The sequence below is a fragment of the Corylus avellana genome, chromosome ca8 (assembly GCF_901000735.1).
Source record: "Corylus avellana chromosome ca8, CavTom2PMs-1.0".
Lineage (NCBI taxonomy): Eukaryota > Viridiplantae > Streptophyta > Magnoliopsida > Fagales > Betulaceae > Corylus > Corylus avellana.
The window spans coordinates 17,697,679-17,708,956 of record NC_081548.1 but is presented as its reverse complement, the minus strand read 5'-3'; the positions used below and the strand labels follow the sequence as shown (position 1 = coordinate 17,708,956).

The window sequence follows — 11,278 nt, the reverse complement described above, 5'->3', positions numbered from 1 at the left end:
TTTGTTTTTAGTAAATTTGAAAGATTAAAAAGAAAAGCATCTTGATAAATGATAGCTGCAAAATTAAATGAGTAATGCTGCATTAACTCTATTTTTTTTTTACACTTTTAAGTGCTTACCCCCCAATGTATGAGTTGCAAAAAGAAAGCAAGTAAATGGGATTAAAAATTTTTATAGTGAAAAGCTGGCAGGACAATTATCATGTAAAGTTATAAGCACTTAGGATTAACGATTACTGTTGTTTCTTCGGTTTGAAATTAGGGAGCCCGGATGAGCCATTCTCGCCCTTTCTCTTATCCCTATTTTTTAATTAGTAATTGGATCAGCACTTATAAACAAAAGTAAGTATTGATTTAATGACTGATTTTTACTGTTGCGTAATTCAGTTGTGTGATAGTTGTACATAAAGATACTAAATAGAATTACTCAAGACAAAATGGGGAAACTAGTATATGGTAAGTGCATTTATCACTATTTTTTAAAGAGTAATGCTATTTAGTAGATTCCTAAACAACTTAATGACGCTACAATAAAAATCAGCAATTAAATCTACAGTTGTAAGAAAAAAAAAAAAAAATTCAATTACTAATCCAAAGTCTATTTTTTATTGTCGCGTTATCTATTTGCATGACAGTATACATATAAGTCTACTAAGAGTAATTTTATTTAGTTGAATATGACAATAAAATTTAACTCTTAATAACACTTGATTGTTTTACTATTACATAATTTAATTATATAACAGTCGTATAAACATCTAGCCAATAGAATTAGTCTTCTAAAAGTTGTGCATTTCAAAAAAGAAAAAAAAGAAAAAGAAAAAAAAAAGAGTATAGATAGCCGGAGTCGTTGAGTCTCAGTCAACCAATGGAGCTGTTTAGCCAGTAAAAATAAATGGACTAGAGAGGTAGAGGGCAAAGCTCTCTCTCTCTCTCCCAGAAATTTCCCTCTTACTGCTAATTCAACTGAACCTACGCCTGCACTTGTCTTTCCAGGCAACATCTTCTATGACTTCTATATTTCATTTTTCTCTACCTCTCTTCAAGAAACCTCTCATTTTTGTGTAATGATTCCTACTTTTCCTTATTTGGGTATAATTTTGATCTCAACTTCTCTTATCATAGTCTTTCAAGAGATCCTTAAGCTAACCATTTGGAGCTAAGCATCGTTTTTAAACTTCATTGTTTCTTGCATATATAGCATGCATCACTGCATCAGTGCTTTTGAATTTGAATTTCTCCTTTGCAAGTTACTTGGGTCGTTCTTAGTACTTTCATATGCTTCTTCCAACCAATTTTTCTGTCTTTGTACTGCAGAAAGTTGAGATAACTGGTGAACATGGTGGCGAAAGTCAGAATAGCAGGTGTTCGAATTAGCACATCTAGTTAATGGGTTCTAGAGAAATCACATGCTTGAGATCTCATTTTGAGTGTTGAATTATTTGGATCATCCGAGTCCTTTGCATTGAATTACTTGATAGTTTTTGTTTCTTTGTTTGATAGTTTTTGTTTCTTGCTCTTCAATTGCAGTTCTGGTGTGGGCTGACATACTAGCAGGGTACGCCACGTGGGTGATGATGACATACTTAACAACTGTATGGAAGCTTGACATCGTCCGTGCTGGTGCAATTGTAAATGTGTTTGTAGGTTTACAATTCATAATACCTGTAGGCATGTCCTTCCTTGTGGATGCTTTCCTAGGCTACTATCGCATGCTCTTGCTCTCCAGTCTTGCTTGCTGCTTTGTAAGTTTCCAGAATTTCCCTCATTTTTGACATATTCTTACTAAACTACCTATAGTGCCACATTTTTGCTTAAATTGCTTTAGTTATATTCTTGCTTCATATGCCATAGTGATATAGGCGCGGCAAAGAAGAATGGATAGTCAAGGAGAAACGTCATCTAAATAATATCACTCCATGATCATAGCTGCATGGTTTCCTAAGGCTATACCAAGATAGGCTTTTGTTTTTTGGTTGACTATGCCAGACAGTTTGGTAACAGGGAAAAGAATGTTAAAGTGGGGATGTTAAGTGTTTTCTGCAGAAGTTGTATAGAAGGGAGAGACCACTTGTTTTTTCAATTGGGTTTTAGCAAAAGGATTTGGAAAGAAATTCTGAGTGCTTGTCTTGTTGAAGATATGTAGATGAGTTGGGAAGACATTATGAATTGGGGTTCGAGGAAGTTGACGTGTAGAAATATGAAAGTAGTGTTATGCAAATTGGGCTGGACTGCTGATGTCTATAACTTTTGGAAACAAAGGAATTATATAAAACATAGTGATCAGATCATATCAGAGGAGAGAGTTGCTATGCAGATTAAATGGGAAGCTATGTTGCAAATGGGGGATACCTGATAAAATGCTTGGTATATAGGTTAGTTTGTAGCAGCTTCTTATTGATTTGTATATTTGAGTATTGTAGAGTATAGGGAGAACATAGTATATGGTGTAAGCTGCACATTGCAGTTTGCGTATAGGACGCTTAGAAAGAGTTTTGTTTGTAAGCTGCAGATTGTAGTTTTTTTTTATCTAATTGGTTAAAACTGGAGTGGTTTGTAAAATTGTGGTTTGTATAATTTTTTGTCCTTTGCAATAAAGTCACTTGTGTCAAATAGGTCTCGTATGTTTATCAGTGTTCGATGCTCTTATTATTAAATTACCACTTTTCTTATAAGTTTAAGCTGACAGAAAAAGGTAAATTTAATCACTTAACTATTATTTTAACACTCTCTTTCACGTGTGGGTTCAAACTCAATTTTAATAGGTGAGGCCCAACACGTGGAATATTTAATTTAAATGGGGGTGAATTGACGGAGTCAAGGTTTGATTTCAGGACCTTTGGCTCTGATACCATATTAAAGCACCACTTTTTTCATAAGCTTAAGTTAATAAGAAAATGTAAATATAATCACTTAACAATTACTTTAACACTTATGACAATGTAATTAGTCTAAAAATGTTGCCCAATTCATTCTTTTGCATCATACAGGTTTTGATAGAGTCATAGGACTTCTACCAGAAGATGTACTAATAATTTGGTGTGACAACAGGGGATGAGCTTATTGGCAATGTCAACACCACCAGTCCTTTCTAGATTTGCAGGCAACTGTGATGATTACCAGCCAAATTGCATTGGTGATACCCAAAAGGCTCTCTTCTACACAGCATTAGCCCTCATAGCTTTTGGGATATCTGGTCATATGACATCCTTAGAGTCTTTCGGGAACCAACAAGAAGAGCTAGACCAAACAGCAAATGGTCCAGTTGATCTAGTGAGAAAATTGCCCGGCTTCTTTGCTGTGATTCTTCTCCCAATTGTTGGAGGAATTGCGCTTCCATTTATAAAGCCGTGGTCTGTCCGATTTGGAATACCAGCAATATGCACAACACTTGCAACTTTTCTGTTTATAAGTGGTTCACCTTCGTACACAAATGTTGAACCGCAAGGGAGTCCTCTCACAACTGTTTTTAGAGTTTTTGTAGCTTCTGCTTCCAAGATGTTCTCTCAGTGGGATGCTAATCATCAGCTCTATGGAAATCATCAAGTTAATCCTGACTCTGTTCCTCAAACCCCAAGCCATGCAAATCATCAAGTTAGTCTCAACTCCCTGCCTCAAACCCCGAGTCTCAGGTTTTCTCTCTCTCTCAAGCTTTAGGATAATTGGTAATTTAAACATTGTATCAGATCAAAGGTCTCAAGTTCGAACGCTAAGTCCACAATTTATTCTTCATTTCAGTTAAATATTTAACGTATTGAGCCCACACCTGAGAAGGATGTTAGAATATATGATTTGATTACAATCATATATTCTAATATGTAAGTGTAGAATATTAATTAAATGATAAAATTCATTCATTTCTTTAAGCTTAAGCTTTTAGTTTAATTAGCCATTTAACAGAATGACCTCGCCTATGTTCATGATTTATTTTAATAACTATTTTAACAATTTATTTCATGAATAATTTTTTTTTTTTTTTTTTTTGCAATTTACTCATTTCTAGTACTTTGCAGGACAAAATCTACTCAACAGTTGGTTTTGAGCTAAAAAATTTATTATCAAGCTGTACATGAATAGCCTAAAATGTTTTCTGAAACATAATTTTTTTATGCAGGTGCCTTGACAAGGCTGCCATGATAGTCCCAACCCAAACTCTAGAGCAACAAGTACAAAATAAATGGAAACTTTGCAAGGTGACAGAAGTAGAGGAAACAAAAATTTTTATACGCATGATACCCATGTGGTCGACTTTCATTATGTGTGGGGTTGTGAGTTCCATAGGAGCCACTTATTTTTTAGAACAAGCAAATAAAATGAATCGCAAGGTTGGAAGATTGATTGTCCCTCTTCCTATTCTACTAATCTTCCATGACATTACCAAATCAATGTCTGCTAAATTCTATGTCAAAATGGTTAAAATGTTATCAGGAAAATATGCAGCTCTTATTGGAATGATAGCAGCCATGTTATTTTCTATACTATGTTGCATCACAGCTGCAAAAGTGGAGACAAGGAGGATAGACATAATCAAAAGCCATGGGATACTTGACCCTAATGAGAAGATCCCAATGAGCATGTTTTGGCTTGTTCCACAGTATCTCCTTCTTGGTGTCCTTGATGGAATCTCTGGTTACCTTCTTGGTGATCGTGACGAAATCTCTGGTTACAGCATTGCTTGTTTCTTCATTGGTAAAATTCCTGCCTCTATGAGCTCTTGCTTGCTATTTTGCACCCGGGGTGTTTTTGGAGCAGGACTTGTGGGTAGTGTGCTTTCTGTTTATGTGGTGGGCAAGGTCAGTGAAAGGGGAGGAAAACCGAGTTGGTTTCAGGACACACTAAATAAAAGTCGCTTGGATAAGTACTATTGGACACTGGCAGTGTTGAGTTCTGTAAACCTTTTCCTCAGCATCTTGGTGGCAATTTGGTACAACTATCAACAATCATCAATTGAAGAGATTAGAACTCCAGGGTATCAAGAATCTGACATGCCTCCTAATGATGATGTACAATGTTGCTGTTGTTGTGCATAGTAGTACTTTGAGGGATTTCTTTTTACAACCCATTTCTCTTGTATTGTCCAATTTAATGTTCCAACATGTATACCATGTATTCATTGAAGTTCATCAATGCAATGTTTCAAGAAGAGGTAATCAAACTGTACATATTCTCTTTCTTTTTCCTTATCCCTTTTTTGTTAATGTTTCCAACCAGACAAACAAAGTGAAACTATTTTCCATTCTTCCAAATTTCTTATTCCAAAGAATGTAGAAGAAACTTTCATAAGGGCTTAGTCAGTGATGCAGAGCAAGGTGTGGTGGAATATCGCAAAGCCAAACAACACAGTACTCACAACTCTTCCCAAAACTAAAGAACCATTCAAGAAATTAAGGTAAAATAAGAGAAAACTCAACCTTAGGGAGTTTCTTATTAAAATCTGAATGAAAATACAAATAAGGACCTGTATGCTTGTTGGTGGATTTTCGGCAGCACTCGGAGTATTGCTGTATGAAAGATGGTGCCTTCATGCTTGTTGTGGTGTCTATAGAGGAAAATGAATGACATAAGTTTTAAGGACTGTTAAGAGAACTTTGAAGGAGATTAAATTTTTATTTTTCACTACCTTGTATTTTTGGATAGTTGCTTTTGTTTCTTGTTTGGTGATTAGTTATCATGATTTTCTTGTTCTTTTTGCTCATACAAACTAGATAATTTCTCTTGTATACACCCTCTGTACTTGGGGACGCTTTACACTTTTAATGATATCTCAATTATTTAAAAAAAAGGTTAGTTGGGATGGTCTCAAGTTATATATGTTCCATTTATTTCTCCTTTTTGGTGTTGATGATACAGCATGGTCTATTTTCTATTGGACTAGAAGTGCTTGGAATTGATGAGTTTCCTTGTTGCATTTCTTGAATGGCAAAGTTGTCTGTGTAACTATAATTTTCCTGTTCTAGTTGGTTCTCATCAATTTTGCATTTGGGTAGTTGTTGTAATCTAGTATGCTTTAGAAAGGGGCATTTCTTTGGGATGGGACAAATGGTTGATTATTAGCTTAATGTCCCATTCGAAATTTGTAGGGTTGAAAAAAGAAATCTGTACTACTTGGTATCAAATCTTTCATTTTTTACTCAAAATCTGGAAAGGAAAACTATTGCAAGCTGTTTTGATTTATCAAGAAGTTCTGGAATATTCAACCGTATAAGGTAATCTTCATGCACTGGATAACTAATAATTGAAGGGGGTTTTGTAGTACTATTGGCCTTACTTACTTTCCCAAGGATCAAGAGGAGCCTAACCATTCCAGCTGAATTTATTGCTGTTGGAATGCTTGTTTGATTTATGTGGTTTCAGTTCTACAGTTGGAGTTTATTTCCTCCGCTTTGTTTCTGCGGAATGGAATCAGCATACAGGAGATGGGTAAGAGAGAGGAGAGAAACTCTATCACCAAAGGATTTGGATGAACTCTGCAGTGGGTTGCAAACTGCTCTAGGTAGCCAAATGGCAGGTACATTAGTTTTCTTTTTCTCTAATTTCTGCATTGCTCCTTTTCCCCTCCCCTTCAATACACTTTGGATATTATTATCAGAATCCCCAACTGATCTTTACTTTTTGTTAGTTGAGTAAGTTGACAAAGTACAACTTTAAAATCTTCTGTTTTCTATTTGTATGGTTTCTGAAAAATAAAGGTTTACTTCAGCTTAAGCCAATGTTGAATATTTTATTTTTTAAAGTCGGATTTATGCTTTCATGGGTTTCAATCATCGTCAATTCGTCATATATGGGATTCAAAACACTCATCTGGTTTCTTATTTGACATTTTCTCACCAATCAAGCGACATTTAGAAAACTTGTTTTGGTTTTTGCCTCTAATTTTGCATTATTGAAATCTTAATGTTGAATCAGTTGGAAGAGCTCGTGAGGGCTGTCAGGTTGAGCTATGGACATCATGGCCATGACAATACAACAGCTAGGCATAGACAGTTTATTGATGCCATTGAAAACCACATATCACATGTTGAAACAGCATTAGGGAATCTTTTAATGAGGAAGGAAAGCAACCCCTTCAATGGGTAAACCTGGATGAAGATGAACGTGGTGAGAGTTGGCCACATTTAAAGTCCACAAGATGAACATTTAGAGCTCAGACCTTTTCTAAGTTCACAGTACTTTAAATTTATGAATTGTTGTAAGGATCAATGTTATGGTTTCTTATTTGGAAAGCCACCCTAACAAAAGGAATCTCATGTTTTGTTTTATCATTTTTTCTCCTGCAGTAGCTTTTGTATTTTGTTAGGCTTGATAAAGTGGTATGTTTATGGAATGTGATCAAGATGAGAGGCATTTCTATTGCCTCAGATATTCCTAAAGATGTAAGTGGCTAAGATTGTTGTTATGGGAGGAAAGAGGAAAGAGGTGTTAAGTGCTCCTGCTTCTCTTCTTTCCTCTTTCCTCCTATAACAACTTGTGGTTTAGGGGGGAGGATTTTGACTTTTGGGGCCTCTGCAATGGGTCTGTCATCAAATATTTTGGAAGATGAATACATTAAGTAGCAAGCACAGGTGCCCCCCATATGTTGCAACATCTATTTGACTCTTTTGCTTTTAGAATAAAGAGGCAGCATAAAGATGCAATGACTTTGACCTATGTAACCTTTTGTCAATGAAGTAGAATCATAGTTAATTGGGTGTTCCTCTGGTATGTGTCTCTTGATATGTGCTCTTTTCTTCGTGTTCTTAATCGAGTGTTTCTCATGTATACTTCTCGTGTACATGATTGCAACCCTTTGTATTTCTTGATAAGAGCGGATTCTTTGAAGTAACAGAATTAAAGCAAGCAACACCCAACAGGAATAAGGTATCTCATAAAATGTAAATACATTTATTTTTTTACTTTTTATTTTTATTTTTAATTTTTTTAATTTTAGGGTTAAATATCATTTTTTCGCAAATTTTTTAAATTGCTATCCAGGTTTTTAAAAGTGGCAATTAGGTTGCATGGGTTTGGCAAAATTTTATTAAAGATTTTTATCTTAATATATATCTTCACCTGTAATAAATTTGGGGTGATTAATGAGATTAAAGGTTCAAGTCTTCCCGATAATTGTTCACATTTTTTTCAAAAATGACCTTTTATTTTTATATTAATTTTAGGGTAAAGTCCACATACCTCCCTCAAACTACCACTTAATTGACAATGTTCTTCAAACTTTCAATTGTGACAATGTTCCCTCCAAACTATCAAAACATTATCAATGTTCCCTCCCCCCAAGGTTATCAAAAAGATAAAAATGTCTTTATATATTTTTCAATAAGACAAAAATATCCCTATAAATTTTTTAAAAAAAAATTATTTTTGAAATGAAAATTTTTATTTAAAAAAAAAAAACAATTTTTTTAAACCATTTTTTTTTTAAAACCATTATTTTTTTTTAAAAAAAAAATTCTAAATTTTTTAATTTTTTTTTTCTTATACAAAGGATTTTTTTTTTTTAATTTTTAATTTGCTACCCTTTGGATTTTTTTTTTCTTTTTTAAGTTTTAGGTTTTTTAAAAAAGTTTTAGTATTTTTTGTTTTTATTTTACTAAGGATAATTTCGTCATTGGGGGAACATTGACAATTTTTGGTAGTTCGGAAGAACATTGTCACAATTGAAAGTTGGGAAGACATTGTTCATTGGATGATAGTTTGAAGGGTATGTGAATTTTCCCCTTGAATTTTAATTTAATTTATGTGATGTATTTTTCCACTTTCTAATAAAAATTAAAGACAAAAGGGGAAAACTAATTTAAGATAAGTGCATTTATTTACGAGTTGAGATTTTCGGCTGCCTCAAGCGTTAGACATGACTTTTTTTTTAATTTTTTTTTTTTTTTTAATTGGAGAAGAGAGATATTAAAGGAAAATTCAAATTTGAGGTATTAGCACTAAATTTATGATAATAAAATCCATTTTAAGTGATACCATCCTTAAAATGGTTAACCTTCCACCCATAGGTTTTAGTTTTAAATCAAAAAATAAATTTTGAGGTATTAGAAATTAAATATTAACTTATAAAAATTTAACAAAAAACAAAAACAAAATCTAGCAGGACTAGGAAGAGAGATTTTTCTACAATTTTTTTTTTTTAATAAAATCATATAAGACTTTGGCAGACATTTGTCTGACTCTTGGAAGCCTAATAGCATGACCCTTTATTTACTATTTTTTAAAAGTTGTGCTTTTGGTAATAGAACTGTTTTTGCGGCAAAAAGGAAAGATATAATTTGGACGGCTTCCCACTCAACGTTCAAACAATGACTCCGGCCCCAGAAAATCTCCTCCACCGTCCTCTCACAACCCCGAAATGCACCCTTGGCTGCCCGCTCCTCGACCGCTGCCTCGCCGGCGGCTTCCCCTGCAACTCCATAACCGAGCTCTTCGCCGAGAGCGGTTGCGGCAAGACCCAGCTCTGCCTCCAATTGGCTCTCTCCGCTCAGCTCCCGGTCTCTCTCGGCGGCCTCTCCGGCTCCTCTCTTTACATCCACACCGAGTTCCCTTTTCCCTCTCGCCGCCTCCACCAACTCTCCCACGCCTTCCGCTCTACATACCCTGCAATTTTCAAGACCGATCCCTGTGATTCTATATTTGTTCACGCTGTACATTCTGCGGACCAACTGCTCGATATATTGCCTAAGATGGAGTCGTTTCTCTCCGACCCGAAAACCCACTTGCCGGTTAAGCTTATTGTGATTGATTCGATAGCGGCGCTATTTCGTTCCGAGTTTGAGAACTCCCCGGTTGAGCTTAAGCGGAGGTCCTCTCTGTTCTTCAAGATTTCTGGGAAATTGAAGTTGTTGGCGAAGAGGTTCGGTCTGGCGGTTGTGGTGACAAACCAAGTTGTAGATTTGATAGTGCCTGAGGGGATAAATGGGATGAGGATTGGGAATCTGGCTTGCTTGTATTCGTCGGGGAGACGGGTTTGTCCGGCCTTGGGACTAGCGTGGGCGAATTGTGTGAATTCAAGGTTGTTCTTGTCGAGGAACGAGGAGGTTGAGAAAGAAGAGAAAGGGTTAGTTGATGTCGATGCGAATCGTGTGTGCACCCGAACAAGGCGGCGACTTCATGTTGTTTTCGCGCCTCATCTGCCGGAGGGTTCTTGTGAGCTTGTGATCACAAGAGAAGGGGTTTTTGGTGTTGAATGATTGCAAAGGGGTTTTTGTGTTTATCATGAGTTGCTCAAGGGTGGTTGCTGATTCCAGCAGAGGTGGTTTTGCTGAGATTATTTAATCGAGTGTAAATTTTGGTGTTGTATAATTTATATTTTATATGCCCCCTTAACAGCCCATTTGGTTGAGCTATTTTGGCAGAGAAATAAAACAGAGTGCTAAGTGTGATAATACGATGAAAAGAATAATTCAAATAAACTAATAATCTCTATTTAGGGTGGGAGCAATCACAATATAAATCTTCACTTAGGGCTGGAGAAATACCACGGTACACAATAAGATAATTTCTTATTCTTAGGATAATCTATTTGGTTCGTCAAAAGATCAATGATTTCTCTTAGGATGTCATCTATAATCGGCTGCATGTGCTCAATGGAGAAGTTGACACCTGTTTCCAGTCGGTGAAGTCCTTCCCTCACTTCGTCCATGTCGGCTTCAAGTTTTTTCTGTTCTTCCTTTTGTCATAGTCATGCTCCGATACCAGTTGATAGGTCTCCATTCGAGTGTATGGAAGATGATAAAGAAAATAATTCAAATAAACTTATAATATTCACTAAGGGTAAAAGTAACCATAATACAAATATCCAATTAGGGCTGGAGAAATACCATAGTAGTCGATCAAAACACCTCTTGTTGGGTACTTGATCCCTCAATGACATTAAAGATTCGATAACTGAATCTTGGTGTCCAAAATCGACCATGCAATTACAAACGCCATGCTGAGACAAGAGTTATTTCCATGAATCATCACCAAAGCAAGTGACATGAAGGAAACAAGGCATCATATTGGATTGATGAGACTGAGAAGGCTCAGCAGCACCTCTCCCCACCATTCAGAAAAAAAGCTCAACAATAATGGCTAACTAAGGTAGCCAGCTCTACCCCTTTCCCTTATTTGCTTAAAAAAAAAACAAAGAAAAAGGTAGCCAGCTCTTGATAGTTGAGAAGAACCAACACCAACCCAAGACAAAACCCAATCCAATACCTGAAAAGGAAAGATTAGTTAGAAAGCAAGATGTTGAAGAAGCGATACGTCACCAGGGACGGAGCCAGGAAATTTTATGGAAGGGG

General features: G+C 35.8%; 2 protein-coding genes across 9 annotated transcripts; both read left to right on the top strand.

The window, feature by feature from the left end:
• Positions 1-881: 881 nt before the first annotated feature.
• LOC132189323 (protein NRT1/ PTR FAMILY 5.5-like) lies at positions 882-7,691 on the top strand. Of its 8 annotated transcripts, none has more exons than XM_059604008.1 (7): positions 882-1,063; positions 1,317-1,363; positions 1,530-1,744; positions 3,051-3,631; positions 4,114-5,145; positions 5,261-6,507; positions 6,906-7,691. In XM_059604008.1, exons 2-5 carry the CDS (start codon positions 1,339-1,341, stop codon positions 5,027-5,029), a joined length of 1,737 nt encoding a protein of 578 aa, XP_059459991.1. In that variant the 5' UTR covers positions 882-1,063; positions 1,317-1,338; the 3' UTR covers positions 5,030-5,145; positions 5,261-6,507; positions 6,906-7,691. The 8 variants fall into 8 exon arrangements, with proteins under 8 accessions (XP_059459991.1, XP_059459995.1, XP_059459990.1 ...); XM_059604012.1 differs by having other exon boundaries at positions 4,114-5,388; positions 6,354-6,507; XM_059604007.1 differs by having other exon boundaries at positions 4,114-5,388; positions 6,080-6,507.
• A 1,544-nt stretch (positions 7,692-9,235) lies between these two features.
• LOC132190180 (DNA repair protein XRCC3 homolog) lies at positions 9,236-10,377 on the top strand. The gene has a single exon (XM_059605090.1). It carries the CDS (start codon positions 9,296-9,298, stop codon positions 10,181-10,183), a length of 888 nt encoding a protein of 295 aa, XP_059461073.1. The 5' UTR covers positions 9,236-9,295; the 3' UTR covers positions 10,184-10,377.
• The last annotated feature ends 901 nt before the right edge of the window (positions 10,378-11,278 follow it).

What these genes read in the sequence shown, in the direction of transcription:
- LOC132189323 (XM_059604013.1), top strand. Translation starts at nt 1,339, where the DNA reads ATGGTGGCGAAAGTCAGAATAGCAG. An exon ending in GGCGAAAGTCAGAATAGCAG is followed by an intron (nt 1,364 to 1,529) that starts GTGTTCGAATTA and finishes CTTCAATTGCAG; the next exon opens with TTCTGGTGTGGGCTGACATA. An exon ending in CCAGTCTTGCTTGCTGCTTT is followed by an intron (nt 1,745 to 3,050) that starts GTAAGTTTCCAG and finishes GTGTGACAACAG; the next exon opens with GGGATGAGCTTATTGGCAAT.
- LOC132190180 (XM_059605090.1), top strand. Translation starts at nt 9,296, where the DNA reads ATGACTCCGGCCCCAGAAAATCTCCTCCACCGTCCTCTCACAACCCCG.